At 49.9% G+C, this 14,947-nt stretch overlaps 1 protein-coding gene across 1 annotated transcript; it reads right to left on the bottom strand.

Moving 5' to 3' along the window:
* Positions 1–429: 429 nt before the first annotated feature.
* ANXA9 (annexin A9) lies at positions 430–14,631 on the bottom strand. Its single transcript, XM_030824605.1, has 14 exons — positions 14,528–14,631; positions 14,314–14,419; positions 13,716–13,806; positions 13,484–13,580; positions 12,550–12,644; positions 12,226–12,339; positions 11,944–12,034; positions 10,198–10,277; positions 9,954–10,013; positions 8,671–8,755; positions 8,441–8,536; positions 8,286–8,344; positions 1,832–1,954; positions 430–1,253 (listed from the first exon to the last, which is right to left on the bottom strand). Exons 3-14 carry the CDS (start codon positions 13,788–13,790, stop codon positions 1,191–1,193), a joined length of 1,038 nt encoding a protein of 345 aa, XP_030680465.1. The 5' UTR covers positions 13,791–13,806; positions 14,314–14,419; positions 14,528–14,631; the 3' UTR covers positions 430–1,190.
* Between the last annotated feature and the right edge of the window lie 316 nt (positions 14,632–14,947).

The raw sequence follows: 14,947 nt of genomic DNA on the forward strand, positions 1-14,947 counted from the left end.
AGGGTTAAGTATTTGACCCAACTGAAGAATGCAAAAAGCGGGAGGTGGGTCAGAGGCAGGAAGGTGGTTACCTGTCATTTCTTTTTTTTCTTTTTTTTTTTTTGAGATGGAGTCTCACTCTGTTGCCCAGGCTGGAATGCAGTGGTGCAATCTGAGCTCACTGCAACCTCCACTTCCCGGATTCAAGCGATTCTCCTGCCTCAGCCTCCTGAGTAGCTGGGACTACAGGCATGCGCCACTGCGCCCGGCTAATTTTTGTATTTTTAGTACAGACAGGGTTTCGCCACTTTGGTCAGGCTAGTCTTGCATTCCTGACCTCAGGTAATCCGCCTGCCTTGGCCTGCCGAAGTGCTGGAATTAAAGGCGGAGCCACTGCGCCTAGCTACGTGTCATTTCTAATATAGCCTGCAGGGGGAACCAAAGCCTGACTTTTTGTTTTTGTTTTTGTTTTCTATGGGAAGTAGTGCTCTCATGGGAGGTGGGTTTCCAAATCTCTGCTTGGACACATGAATTTGAGGGTTGTGCTCTCCACTAACCCAAGAATTCCCAGGCTGGGGAGGGTAGCTTGGCCCTCCGCTTGCTTCCCAGTTCATACAGATGGTCCTTTGCTCCCTCTATTTCTCACCTTGTTCTAATGCCTGTTTCTCAATTATTTTGCCTGAAGTTTCCTGGAGAATGAGGGTGAGGGAAGACCTGGAGAGGGAGACCTGGGTGTTGATTACTGTAGCACTAAGGCAAAACAGGATTCCTGCTGAATAGCCAAGTGCACATCAAAGGCACCTCCAACTCCAATGCCTCTTCCCGGTCCATGTCCTGCTCCACCCAACCTTCAATCAGGGAACACAAACAACAGTGAAGTTTGCCAAAAGAATTCAAGTATCAGTGAGATGTTCTGGCCAGGGTATGAGGGATGAGTGAGGCAGGAGGGATGAGTGAGGCAGAAACTATCAAAGACAACTCATTTCCCCACACCCAAGAAGGAGCTGGATGACCCAGGTACAGATATAATTTTGAGATGGGAAAATTAAGAGATTTTAAAGAAACAGTTCCAGCCTCAACAAGAAGCTAGCGAATGTGGTGCTCGGTGAGGGGTTATTCTACTTGGAGGCCCAGCTGGTCTCCCGGGTTCAGCCAAACACGGAAATCTCAGATCCTCGGATATCATGTGGGGTGGGTGGGGCAGGGAAGTCTCACATGTCTTCAGCCCTGCACAAGGCCAGGAGGGCTGACTGGCAATCCCCTTTCACTACATCCTGCAGACAAGGGAATTCAGTGTTAGAAAGATCCACCACCACTATGGCCCAAGTACTCTCTCCCCTCCTTTGGGCTGGTCCATCACAGTTCATCTGGAAGGGAAGGGTCCTGCCGGGAGCTCAGAGTCTTGCACTACATTAACCAAAGACTCCTGGGTTTTCTTTTCTTTTTTTTTTTTTTTTTTTAAGACAGAGTCTCGCCCTGTCACCCAGGCTGGAGTGCAGTGGCACGACCTTGGCTCACTGCAACCTCTGCCTTCTGGGTACAAGCGACTCTCCTGCCTCAGCCTCCTGAGTAGCTGGGATTACAGGTGCACGCCACTATGCCTGGCTAATTTTTGTATTTTTAGTAGAGACGGGGTTTCACCATGTTGGTCAGGCTGGTCTCAAATTCCTGACCTCGTGATTCGCCCGCCTCAGCCTCCCAAAGTGCTGGGATTACAGGCATGAGCCACTGCGCCTGGCTAACTACTGGGTTTTCTATGGGGCAAGAATATGCTCAGCTGTGTGCAGGGAGTGAGGGTGGAGGTGAGGAGTGAAGGCCTGAGGCTCCAGGCTAAGAAGTAGCCAAGTTTCACCTGGAGAGAAGAGTAGAGGGACTTCCCAAATTTCTTCTTGAACTCAGCTCTGATACTCAGAAGGTTGGTCTCACATCGAGAGATAAGGATGCGAATCAGGACTTGGTAATTGGGCTCAGTTTCCTAGTAGGGGAGGAAAGAGATGGGGGGTAGTTAGTGAGAGTCTCACTGAGAGTAGGGGTTGAATTGCATGGAGGGTTATTGTAGGAAGGGGAGGCAAGGTGGGAGTCAAGGGATAAGAGTGTACATTATACATTATCTCGGGACAAAAGTTATCTTTGTCCATCCTCATGGAAGATGACGCAGCAGGAAAGATCAGTCTCTGTGGGGGCAGCTTGAGTATTTCCTTCCACATGTCTTTCCTGCCCCTACCATTAGCTTAGAGCTGTGGACCTCCAGAATTTGGTGGTGAGCAGCTCCAAAGATAGGTACACCAGGAACGCTAGAAAAGATTTGGTGCATATAAAGACTGCCAGCATGAAAACCAGGAAAACTGCTTTTAACTTTTAAGTGAATATCCAAGGAGGATATACCTGCCCTATCCCTATACTGAGCTGATGGGGCTCTGATAGGGATCAAGGTTGTGTGACTTCTGGTTCTGATTCCAACCCAATAGGGCCATCTCACAGCCCCATCTCTGCATATTAGTTTCTCCAGCTGGACCCTTAGGCTGCAACATTGCTATCTTCCTCCTGTACATGCAGCAGGCCTGTTTTTTGACTAAAGAAAGTAATGAAAGATTCAGTTTAGAAATAACAGGCCAAGCACAGTGGCTCATGCCTGTAATCCCAGCACTTTGGGAGGACGAGGCGCATGGATCATCTGAGGTCAGGAGTTCGAGACCAGCCTGACCAAAATGATGAAACCCCATCTCTACTAAAAATACAAAAATAAGCCGGGCATGGTGGTGGACACCTGTAATCCCAGCTACTTGGGAGGCTGAGGCAGGAGAATTGCTTGAACCCAGGAGGTGGAGGTTGCAGTGAGCCAAGATCACGCCACTGCACTCCAGCCTGGGCAAGAAGAGAAAAACTCTGTCTCAAAAAAAATAAATAAAAAATAAAGAAAAAAGAAATAACAGGCCAGGTGTGGTGGCTCATGCCTGTAATCCTAGAACTTTGAGAGGCCAAGGCAAGCAGATCATTTATGGTCAGGAGTTCGAGACCAGCCTGGCCAACATGGTGAAACCCCGTCTCTACTAAAACTACAAAAATTAGCCAGGTGTGGTGGTGGGCGCCTATAATCCCAGCTACTCAGGAGGGTGGGGTAGAAGAATTGCTTGAACCTGGGAGGCGGAGGTTGCAGTAAGCTGAGATCACACCACTGCACTCCAGCCTGGGACAGAGCGAGACACCGTCTCAAAAAAAGAAAAGAAATAACACAGGTACAAGTCATCAAAATCCTGAATTATAATTGATTATACTAACTAATGTGTTGTTATGAGAGATTTCTAAATAAAAACTTTTAATTGTAAAATTCCTGTTTTTTTTTTCTGTGCACCAGTGTTGTCATCAATTCCTCATATCCTCATTTTCAGAGTTTCCTGAGTCACTTTACTCACAAGACTCTTCCCAGAACTGCCTACAACACATACTTAGGGCATCCCAACAGATCATAAACTCCTTTGACAAAACAAAAGAAAATGAAGTAAAACAGGATGCTCCAATTCATTTAGACTCATTACCTAATTGTCAGTGGACCTAATGTCTACTTCATTTTAACTTGTATGCATCATTAGTTTTGTATTGTCATAAAGATTGCCAATTGCTACCCAGTATCCATTCTTCTCTTCTTCCAATGCTTGTTACTCTAAAGTTACAGAATTGGGCAAGAGTCACTCATTAACTGAATACTCTCATTGTTGTACAAGTATTCTTTTTTCTCGCTCTGTCACCCAGAGTGGAATGCAGTGGCGTGATTTCAGCTCACTGCAACCTCCCCCTCCCGGGTTCAAGCAAGTCTCCTGCCTCAGCCTCCCAAGTAGCTGGGGCTACAGCGCGTGCCGAACGCCCAGCTAATTTTTTAATTTTTAGTACAGATGGGGTTTTACCATGTTGGCCAGGCTGGTCTCAAACTCCTGACCTCAAGTGATAGGCTCGTTTCAGCCTCTGAAAGTGCTGGGATTACAGGTGTGAGCCACTGCACCTAGCCTTAAATATATATATATATATATATATATATATATATATATATTTTTTTTTTTTTTTTTTTAGATGGAGTCTCACTCTGTTACCCAGGCTGGGGTGCAGTGGTGCGATCTCAGGTCATTGTAACCTCTGCCTCCCAGGTTCAAGCAATTCTCCTGTCTCAGCCTCCCGAATACCTGGAAATACAGGTGCACACTACCACACCTAGCTACTTTTTGTATACTTAGTAGAGACGGGGTTTCACCATGTTGGTCAGGCTGGTCTCGAACTCCTGACCTCGGGTGATTCACCTGCCTTGGCCTCCCAAAGTGCTGGGATTACAGGCATGAGCCACCATGCCTGGCTTAATTATAGTATTTAATCATATACCTGGCATTGCATATGGCCCTAGGATCTTCATCAGGAACATTAATTTTTACTACAGATTGGTCGAAATTTGTCCTGAATCAGCCATTGCTGATTTTCTGAAGGTTGTTTTTCTGAATAGATATTCTTCACAGTCTATGTTTTCGTATATCTACATCTCTCTCATAAAAGAATAATACAGGCTGGACGCAGTGGCTCACGCCTGTAATCCCAGCACTTTGGAAGACTGAGGCTGGTGGATCACCTGAGGCCAGGAGTTTGAGACCAGCCTGGTCAACATGGTGAAACCCTGTCTCTACTAAAAATACAAAAATTAGCCGGGCGTGGTGCGGGCGCCTGTAATCTCAGCTACTCGGGAGGCTGAGGCGGGAGAATTGCTGGAACCCAGGAGGCAGAGGTTGCAGTGAGCCAAGATCGCGCCATTGCACTCCAGCCTGGATGACAGAGCAAGCCTCCATCCTAAAACAGGAAAAAAAAAAAGTTTGCCACCAGCCTGGCCAACATGGTGAAACCCTGTTTCTACTAAAAACAAAAAAATTAGCCGGATGTGGTGGCGGGCAACTATAGTTCCAGCTACTCGGGAGGGTGAGGCAGGAGAATTGCTCAAACCCGAGAGGTGGAGGATGCAGTGAGCCGAGATCGTGCCACTGCACTCCAGCCTAGCGACAGAGTGAGACTCCATCTCACAAGAAAAAAAAAAAAAGAAGAAGAAGGCCGGGCATCTTGGCTCAGGCCTGTAATCCCAGCACTTTGGGAGGCTGAGGCGCGTGGATCACCAGGTCAGGAGTTAAGGACCAGCCTGACCAACATGGTGAAACTCCGTCTCTACTAAAAACACAAAAATTAGCCAGGCGTGGTGGTGAGCGCCTGTAATCCCAGCTACTCGGGAGGCTGAGGCAGAAGAATCGCTTGAACTCGGGAGGCGAAGGTTGCAGTGAGCCAAGATCGCACCATTGCGCTCCAGCCTGGGTGACAGAGCGAGACTCGATCTAAAAAAATAAAAATAAAAATAAAAGAATAATACAGATGTATCATGATTTTTTCCTTTTTATTTTTTATTTGTTCGTTTATTTATTTATTTATTTTTTTTTGAGATGGAGCGTCACTCTGTCGCCCAGGCTGGAGTGCAGTGGCGCGATCTCGGCTCACTGCAAGCTCTGCCTCCTGGGTTCAAGCCATTCTCCTGCCTTAGCCTCCAGAGTAGCTGGGACTACAGGCGCCCACCACCATGCCCGGCTAATTTCTGTATTTTCAGTAGAGACAGGGTTTCACCTTGTTAGCCAGGATGGTCTCAATCTCCTGACCTCGTGATCTGCCCGCCTTGGCCTCCCAAAGTGCTGGGATTACAGGCGTGAGCCACCGCTCCTGGCCTGTTTATTTTTTTTGAGGCAGGTCTCACTTTGTCACCCAGAGTGGAGTGCAGTGGCATCATCTCGGCTTACCGCAACCTCTGCCTCCCAGGCTCAGGCGATTCTCCTGCTTCAGCCTCCCAAGTAGCTGAGATTACAGGTGCTCACCACTACCCCCTGGCTAATTTTTGTATTTTTAGTAGAAATGGGGTTTCACCATGTTGGCCAGGCTGGTCTTGAACTCCTGGCCTCAAATAATCCACCCGCCTTGGCCTACCAAAGTCCTGGGATTACAGGCATGCGCCACAGTGCCCGGCTCGAGTTTTTCCTTTTTAAAAACAATTCAGAATTAGCCAGATGTGGTGGCCCACGCCTGTAATCCCAGCTACTTAGGACACAGAGGCCGGAGAATCACTTGAACCGAGAAGGTGAAGGTTGCAGTGAGCTGAGATCACGCCACTGCACTCCAGCCTAGGCAACAGAGCCAGACTCTGTCTCAAAAAAAAAAAAAAAAAAAAAAAAAAAAAAAAAAAATTTCAGAAAAATGGGCCTATGTTATTTTCTGACTACCACTTCTTTTTTTTTTTTTTTTTTTGAGACAGGGTCTTGCTCTGTTACCCAGGCTGAAGTGCAGCAGTGGAACAATCACAGCTCACTGTAACTTCTAATTCATGGGCTCAAGCAATCCTCCCACCACATCCTCCTGAGTAGTTGGGACTAGAGGCAGGTGCCACCATGCCTGGCTAATTTTCTTCTTATTTTTGTAGAGACGAGGTCTTGCTATGTCGCCTAAGTTGGTCTTGAACTCCTGACCTCAAGCGATCCTCCCACCTTAGCCTCCCAAAGTGCTAGGATTACAGGCGTGAGCCACCATGCTTGGCCCCTGACTACTACTTCTAAGATAAATCTTTCATCTACACTCAAGAGTGTGGGTCTTGTAATCCAAATACACTACAAAATCATCTACTGCTGGGATAGTTTGTATTTATGACAGGAATTTGGACAGATAAGTACAACTCTTCAAATGAATCTTAGTGTTGACTCATTATAATAATACAGGCTTTATTGGGCAAGTATAATAATCTACTGTCAAGATAGAAATCTCTAGATGACAGAACAATTGCTTATATTTACTAACTTTTGGGCAATCATCAACATGGCATGATGGCTTCTCAACCAGTCTACAGAAAGCTATTCCATCTGCCAAAATGATAACTACTTTTTTAGTCTGACTGTGTCACCCAGGCTGGAGTGCAGTGGCATGATCTCGGTAAACTACAGCCTCCGCCTCCCAGGTTCAAGCAATTCTCCTGCCTCAGACTCCCAAGTAGCTGGGATTACAGGTGCCCGCCACCATGCCTGGCTAATTTTTGTATTTTTAGTAGAGACAGGGTTTCACCACATTGGCCAGGCTGGTCTCGAACTCCTGACCTCAAGTGATCCATCCACCTTGGCCTCCCAAAGTGCTGGGATTACAGGTGTGAGCCACTGCGCCCTTACTGAACTTTTTATTTATAGATTTTGGGGGACAGTTCTACTAATAGGAGACCTAATTCAATCAACAGAATGACTGGATTCTATTGGTGGAACCACTCAAGCCACAGTCAGCAGTTTAAGTATGGATAATATGGGCTGGGCGCAGTGGCTCACGCCTGTAATCCTAGCACTTCGGGAGGCCGAGACAGCTTGATGACCTGAGGTCAGGAGTTTGAGACCAGCCTGACCAACATGGTGAAACCGCATCTGCTAAAAGTACAAACAATTAGGATGATGTGGTGGCGGGCACCTGTAATCCCAGCTATTTGGGAGGTTGAGGCAGGAGAATCGCTTGAATCCAGGAGGCAGAGGTTGCCATGAGCTGAGATTGTGCCACTGCACTCCAGCCTGGGCAACAAGAGCAAAACTCCGTCTCAAAAAAAAAAAAAAAAAAAAAAGTATGGATAATGTGGAACAAAATCTGACCAGTGTGGAGAAAGGGGGCCTTGGGTGCTAAGAGCACTTATGTTATAGCTGACAAGGAGTGGACACAGGATGGTCAATATCTTACATCGTGAAGTGTTGTGTAGGGAGACTGTATAACTTACTAGCTACATGACCTCAAGCAAGGTACTTAACTTCTCTGGGCTTCAGTTTTTTCATCTATAAGATACGGATGGATATGGTTGTGAGGATTGATCGAAATATGTGTGCCCTGCTCAGGATAGGCTGTGGCACACAATCAGCACCTGCAAAATGCCAGCCCTTGTCATTATTCTTGCTAGTGTTATCACCATCACTCTGGCAACAACTAAGCCTGCACAAGGCACTGTCTTACAGAGCAGATTCATATCTCTATTTGGCCACCTAGACATTAACAAGGCCAAAATGTTAGTTTCAGGGCCCCTGGGAGCCAACTAAGTTAGTTCTCACCACAGCTCATTCCTCCACCCCTGTGTAAGCCCTGGTGGGTAAGCCCTGGTGTGCAAGCCCTGGGAAGGAGAGCAGCTTGAGGTTTAGACGGTGTATATAGGATGGTTACATTAGCAGCAAGCTGAGACTTCCTCTCTCCTCCCCAGTTTCTGTTCTGGGGAGGGAAAGGAGTGCCCTTCTCACCTGGAGGGCTTGATGAAGTTTGTCAGCAAAGTACAGCGGTGTGTTCTTGATCACCGAAGCTGGAAACAAAGATGGAAGGATGGAGGTTCACAACTAGGGCCACAATCTCCCATCCCAAGAGAGACTTACTTCACAAATCCTGAGCAGGCCCCTACCTAGGCTGAGCAGAGCCACCTGGGCATCTCCATGGAAACGGTTCTGGACAGCCTCCTCCAGCTCTTGCCCAGTGCTCTGCTGGTACTGATCAAACACTTGTGTGTGTAGGAGGCAGTTAGAAAGATGGATGGGGGATTAATTATCTCTGGAAAGGATGGGCCTTCCCCCAACCTTCCTCAGCCCACTCATCATTAGAGCAAGCTAGGGAGACAAGAAGGCTTGTATGTACCTCGGATGAGGTGTTCAGGATTTCGCTGGGTGAAGACTGGGACCCATGTTTCCTCTCTGCTAGGTCCTTCTGCCCGCTGCAGTGCCTAGGAGGGAAGAATGAGTCAGGGAGGAGTGAATCAGGATCATTGGTGGGGGCCTAGGGAGCCACGGGTATGATGTTCCAGAATCTATCATCATCATGATGGAAGTGGGATTGAGGGTGGAAAAGGATTTTTTTTTTTTTTTTTGAGATGGACTCTCATTCTGTCACCCAGGCTGGAGTGAAATGGTGTGATCCCAGCTCACCGCAACCTCTGCCTCCCAGGTTCAAGCGATTCTCCAGCCTCAGCCTCCTGAGTAGCTGGGATTACTGGCACTCACCATCATGCCCAGCTAATTTTTGTATTTTTAGTAGAGATGGGGTTTCACCATGTTGGCTAGGCTGGTTTTGAACTCCTGACCTCAAGTAATCCACCTGCCTCGGTCTCCCAAATTGTTGGGATTATAGGCATGAGCCACCACAACCAGCCAGAAAATTTATTTTAACTCATAAACTAGGTTTGTGTGTGTGCGTGTGTGTGTGTGTGAGAGAGAGAGAGAGAGAGAGAGAGATGGGGTCTCTCTCTGTCACCCAGGCTGGAGTGCAGTGGCATGACCAGGGCTTACCTTAGCCTCAACTTCCCAGGCTCAAGCAATCCTCCCACCTCAGCCTCCTAGCTAGGTGGAACTACAGGTGCAGCTAATTTTTTAAAATATTTTGTGGAGACAGAGTCTCATTATGTTGCCTAGGCTGGTCTTGGACTCCTGGGCTCAAGTGATCCTCCTGTTTCAGCCTCCCAAAGTGCTGGGATTACAGGTATAAGCCACCATGCCTGGCCTACTAGTTGTTTTTATTTATGTGTTTTTATTTAATGTTTTTTATTTTTTAAGAAAGAAATAGGGCTAAGAGAGGGCTCTGCCCTTACAGCCTCACAGCTCTATTCACTGATTTGGAAAAATCCTGGTACCCGAGGATTAAATAATCCCCAAAACGTCTGACGAGGCTTTCTGCCCCCAAACGCTCATGAGAGGAGAATATGTCGGTTGATGAGCTCAGGAGTCAGAGGCTAGATGAGTGAAAAGTCTTCAGCTATGACGCTCCCTGACACCTCCTGCCCCTACCACATAACTGAGAACTCCCTCTCCAAGGCAGGGACGGGTTTGCGGGACAAATGGGCACGTAGGTCACCGGCTCTAAGATATGGTGGAGGAAGGCATCTTACGTGCATGGCGGCTGTGCACACTCCAAAACCCCCTGCTCACCTGGACATCTTGTCCTGCCAGATTATAGTCAATGATTCCAGAGTAGCTGTCACGGTCCCCCTGGGAGGAGAAACTGTTCTTAGAGGGCTCTTTGAAGGGCACCTTTTTATCTCGACCAACAAGCGAAGCCTGGTCTCCCCTAAAGCCCTCTCTTGTCCATTACGGGACAGCAATGCTCCCTGCTCCAGCGTGTCTCCTCGCCTGGTGAATATGACTCCCTTCCTTGCAGGTCAGTCCTCCTCACCTTGGCCAGGGCCAAGAGCAGGTCCTGCAAGATGCCACTGGTCTCAGACGTGATGTCATCCACAGCCTCCACCTGGAATTCTGGGGTGGGGTGAGGAGCTCTCTGAATCCTCCTGAGTTTTCCTAGTGTAGATATCCCCAGGACCTGCCAAATACCTGACCCGCTATGCCCTGCCAGCCCTGCTAGCCCCTGCTTGGAATAGCTTGATGGCTGCTGGTTCCCAGGATGTAAGGCACAAGTACCATCACGGCCACTCTAAAAACATCTCTAAGTTGTGAGGTGTGCAGTGGCTTCATCACCAAGCACCAACCTGCTGGGCAGGAGGCAACCATTATTAGAGTTGGGGCCAGGCAGTGAAGAAGAGCTAGGGAAACCCATATTATAACACAAGATGGCTAGGACCTGGCACCCTCGTTGGAGGTAAGGAAAATTGATATGAGAGGTGGGATATGAAGAAGGAAAAGAGCAGGAAAGGGAGAAAAGGAAAGAGTCAAGAGAAACAGATGCAAGAAGGAAGGAAGGTAGGAGAGGGATTAAGAACATAGGCCACGGCCGGGGCGGTGGCTCATGCCTGTAATCCCAGCACTTTCAGAGTCTGAGGCAGGAGATGGCTTGAGCTCAGAAGTTCGAGACCAGCCTCGACAACACATCGAAACCCCATCTCTACAAAAAATACAAAATTTAGCTGGGCATGGTGGTGGCACACCTGTAGTCCCAGCTACTTAGGAGGCTGAGGTGGGAGGATTGATTGAGCCCAGGAGGGTCAAGGCTGCAGTGAGCCATGATCAAATCACTGCACAATCTAGGCTACAGGGCAAGACCTTGTCTCAGAAGAAGAACGTAGGCCAAGATTAGACATCAAAGGAAAATTGGGGAAAGCAAGAAAAAGAGGTGGGGGTGGGGGAAGGGGTGGTAAGATGAGGATGGGAAAAAGCCACAAATTAGTGGGTGAGACACTTGTAGCCAAGCAAGGCCAGCCATCAGGGGCATGAAAGGTGACACCCATGACTCAGAGGGCAGATTCCCACCTTTCCCTCAGGCTGCAGCACGGCTGGGTTCAGCTTGGAATGTGGTGTGATGGCAGGGATGGCAAGGGGCTGGGAAGGTGACATGAGCACCTTTGGGACTGTCACTTTGGAATCTGCCTTGGAGCTCCAGATTAAGATGGTTAATCATTGCTTCTTTCTCTTTATTTGTGTGTGTGTGTGTGTGTGTGTGTGTGGTGATGAGAGAGAGAGAGAGAGAGAGAGAGAGAGATGCTCTCACTCCTGTCACCTAGGCTGGCGTGCAGTGGCAGTGGCACGATCTCAGCTCACTGCAGCCTCAACTTCCCAAGCTGGGGTGATCCTCCCACCTCAAACTCCTGAGTAGCTGAGACCACAGGCGCACACCACCATGACCAGCTGGTTTTTTTGAATTTTTAGCACAGATGGGGTTTTCCTGTGTTGCCTGTGACTGGTCTTGAACTCCTGGGCTCAAGTGACCTGCCCACCTCAGCCTCCCAAAGTGTTGGGATGACAGGCATGAGTCACCACGCCTGGCCCGCTTCTCTTTTTTCAATGATCACATCTGGCTGTCTCCCCTGAGAGACTGAGGCACTGGTGGGGGCAAGAGGAAAGACCCCAAGGGAATAGAACTTAGGCAGCCAGGTTGCCAGATAGCTCACCTATGGGGAGTACAGGAGAGGAGCGGACTGTCCTACAGCCCCTTCTCCAGCACCTGGGACCCCTCCCTCTATATTTTTACCGTGTTTGTAGACTGCCAGGCACTCCTGCAGCTGGGGTGGGGATCGAGTGGCAAGAATTTCAATGGCCACATCCACAGCAGACTCTGAGGCCTACAAGAAATTGGGAGTCTAGTCTCAGACTGGCCATGTCATTAGGATTGCAGACAGAGGGGCAGACGCTGGCTGCTTCTCCTTCTAAGGAACAATATGGGACGACGAGAGGGGGACTCTCGTCTTGCAAAAGCAAGGCTGACAGCCTTCTCCCTTCCCCAGACACCCCAGCAAATCTGCCCTCCTGCTACCTTCAGAGCTGTCCTCAATTCCTGGGCGTCAAGCTGGGCTGCCGGCTGCAGCAGAGCTATCACGATCCTCTCCAGGTTGCCAGAAATCGCTGCCCGTAGAGACTTCATCAGGTCCTACAATCAATGGTCCCCACAGCAGAGGGAAGGGGGTGAGGGGCAGGGCCCCAGAAGTGTGGGGAGGTTTGGGAAGATTTGGCTGGTTTTCATCTCAGGCCTGTTTAGCCAGGAAGCAGGGGCTGGCCTCAGCAGCTGTTGCTGTCTCTCGAGTCCTCCAGGGCGTTTCTCACCCCAGTCCACTGCTGTGGGAGGTCAGCATGGCTTCACCTGTTGGGTACGCTCCTGGAAGTTTCGTGAGATGAGCTGCCTTTGCGCTCTGCTCCGGTTGGTCAGCACGTCCACAATGGCACTGCGGTCCACTCCTGAACCAAGATAAGGGCTGTGCTGTGAGCAGGGTCTTTACATAGTGGGATGCTCCTACTCCTTGGAGGAGGGAAGGCGCTCCAGGAGAGGGCTAGGAAGGAAAGGAGCAGGGGCTGTATCACCCCCACTTCCATTTTATCTCAAAAGAAGTTGCAAATAAAATGTCAAAACGGCATGCAAATCTGACCCAGACCAAGGCAAAGGTGGCCTGGTGTGGTGGTAAAAAAAAATATATGACTTGAGGGGATCGGCTGACCTAGATGAGAATACCACCTCTGTCATGAGCTGAGTGACCTTGGGCAAGCCTCTTAATCTCCCTGAGCCCCAGTTTCCTCATCTGGAAAATGGAAATAATAAGCCTTGCCTCACAGGGGTGTTGTGAGAACGGGTTTGACACACCTACTGTGGTGCCTGTCATACAAGAATAAAGGCGTTCTGGGCCGGGCGCGGTGGCTCACGCTTGTAATCCCAGTACTTTGGGAGGCCGAGGCAGGTGGATCACGAGGTCAGGAGATCGAGACCACGGTGAAACCCCATCTCTACTAAAAATACAAAAAAATTAGCCAGGCGTGGTGGCGGGCGCCTGTAGTCCCAGCTACTCGGAGAGGCTGAGGCAGGAGAATGGCGTGACCCCGGGAGGCGGAGCTTGCAGTGAGCCGAGATTGTGCCACTGCACTCCAGCCTGGGCGACAGAGCAAGACTCCGTCTCAAAAAAATAAAGAATAAAGGCGTTCCACAAACATTTCTCCAACATCACTAGTTCCTCCTTCCTGGCTCCTCCTTGGTCTACAGATTGGCTCTAAAGGGCAGTCTCAAGTGCCGGGGGAAAGGGGCTCACCTTGGCCAGTAATGGCCCTCAGTAGCCTCTGTGCATCCTTGTCCACGCTGAAGTTCAGGAAGGTCCTGAGGGTGCCCAGGGTCCCCCACGCTGCAGTCTGCGGGAGCACGGGGTGGTCGACAAGAGCCACGGCCAGGCTGCCTACCCCTCCTCAACATAACCTCAGGGCCTGTCCTCTCACAGCCTGAGCTGAGATATTAAAAGTGATCTCTAAAATCCCAACAACCCCTACCTTGCTGGCCAGGCCCAGGTGGCTGAGGATCTCCTGGGTGAGGGATGGTGCCATCTTCCCGCCAGTCACAGACATGGTGCTACTGGCTGCCCTGGGGAAGCAAACAGGAGCCCACAGAGCTGAATTTCCTGGCCCTTCAGGGACTCCTTATGATGCCCCCAAGACCCTGGAGCCTGGGTTCCAGTCACCTGTTCCTTTCCTTGCTGCAGGAAAAAAGATCAACCTGCTTAGGCTTGGAGCCAGAACTGGAGCTGAAATGGTGAGGTAAGAGGGGAGCCCCCACCTTCCCCACCTCTCCCCGCTCCTTTAGGAAGTGGGGATTGATGCGGGATGCTCCTGGACCAGGCGCCAACCCTCCCTGATGCCAGGGTCAGCATCAAGGCTCCTCAGGCCTTGGTCTGCGGTAGATGCCTCCCTTCTGAGGTCCATGGCCCTCCTTCCCGGGCCTGGCTGCAGTCTCCCGGGGCAGTGCAGGGGAGCTGAGGTGAGGTGGCAGGATTAACCACGCAGCGTGGGAGACAACTCCAAATAGCGTCTTCCCCCCACTGCAGCCCCAGCTGACAAGCAACCCTCAATTCCTGCCTATACAGCTGCCTACCTGCTCGGCTGCCTTTCACCCTAGGAGCCACAGGCTGGAATCTCTAGGTCAGCAGGTGCAATCTCTTAGCTGATGTGAGCAAGAGTTCTTGCAAGTACGTGGATGGCTGGACAGGAAAGGAGGCACTCTCATGTTGGAAAAGGAAAACACATTTCTCCCTCCCCCAAGCACTCAACAAGGCCTCCTGGCATGGGGCCGTGGGCCCAGTACTTACTCAGAGGTGTGAGAGGCGAGGTGGGTGTCGTCGTTGTGGCCTGGTAGCTTGCCTGTGTGAGCACCAGCTCCGGCTCTGGTGTGGCCTGGTAGAGGAAAGCGGGGGCATGTGCAGCCTAGGCTGAACAGCCAGTCAGATGACCTCTCTTAGGAACCAACCCAGCAGTTGTCTGACTCTGGCCCCTCCCAGACGTGGGAGAGGACTGGGCTGTACAGAGTCCCACATGCAGACACCTTCCTTTTCCAACATGAGAGTGCCTCCTTTCCTGTCCAGCCATCCACGTACTTGCAAGAACTCTTGCTCACATCAGCTAAGAGATTGCACCTGCTGACCTAGAGATTCCAGCCTGTGGCTCCTAGGGTGAAAGGCAGCCGAGCAGGTAGGCAGCTGTATAGGCAGGAATTGAGGGTTGCTTGTCAG

Source organism: Nomascus leucogenys, chromosome 12 (assembly GCF_006542625.1).
Source record: "Nomascus leucogenys isolate Asia chromosome 12, Asia_NLE_v1, whole genome shotgun sequence".
In the NCBI taxonomy this organism is placed as follows: Eukaryota; Metazoa; Chordata; class Mammalia; order Primates; family Hylobatidae; genus Nomascus; species Nomascus leucogenys.

Excerpts from the sequence above, each read along its gene's own strand:
- ANXA9 (XM_030824605.1), bottom strand. The coding sequence starts at position 13,790 with ATGTCTGTGACTGGCGGGAAGATGGCACCATCCCTCACCCAGGAGATC. Across the intron at positions 10,278-11,943 it reads CCTGGCAGTCTACAAACACG|AATTCCAGGTGGAGGCTGTG; the intron begins GTAAAAATATAG and ends ACCCCACCCCAG. Across the intron at positions 1,254-1,831 it reads CCCTCTACTCTTCTCTCCAG|GATGTAGTGAAAGGGGATTG; the intron begins GTGAAACTTGGC and ends CCTTGTCTGCAG.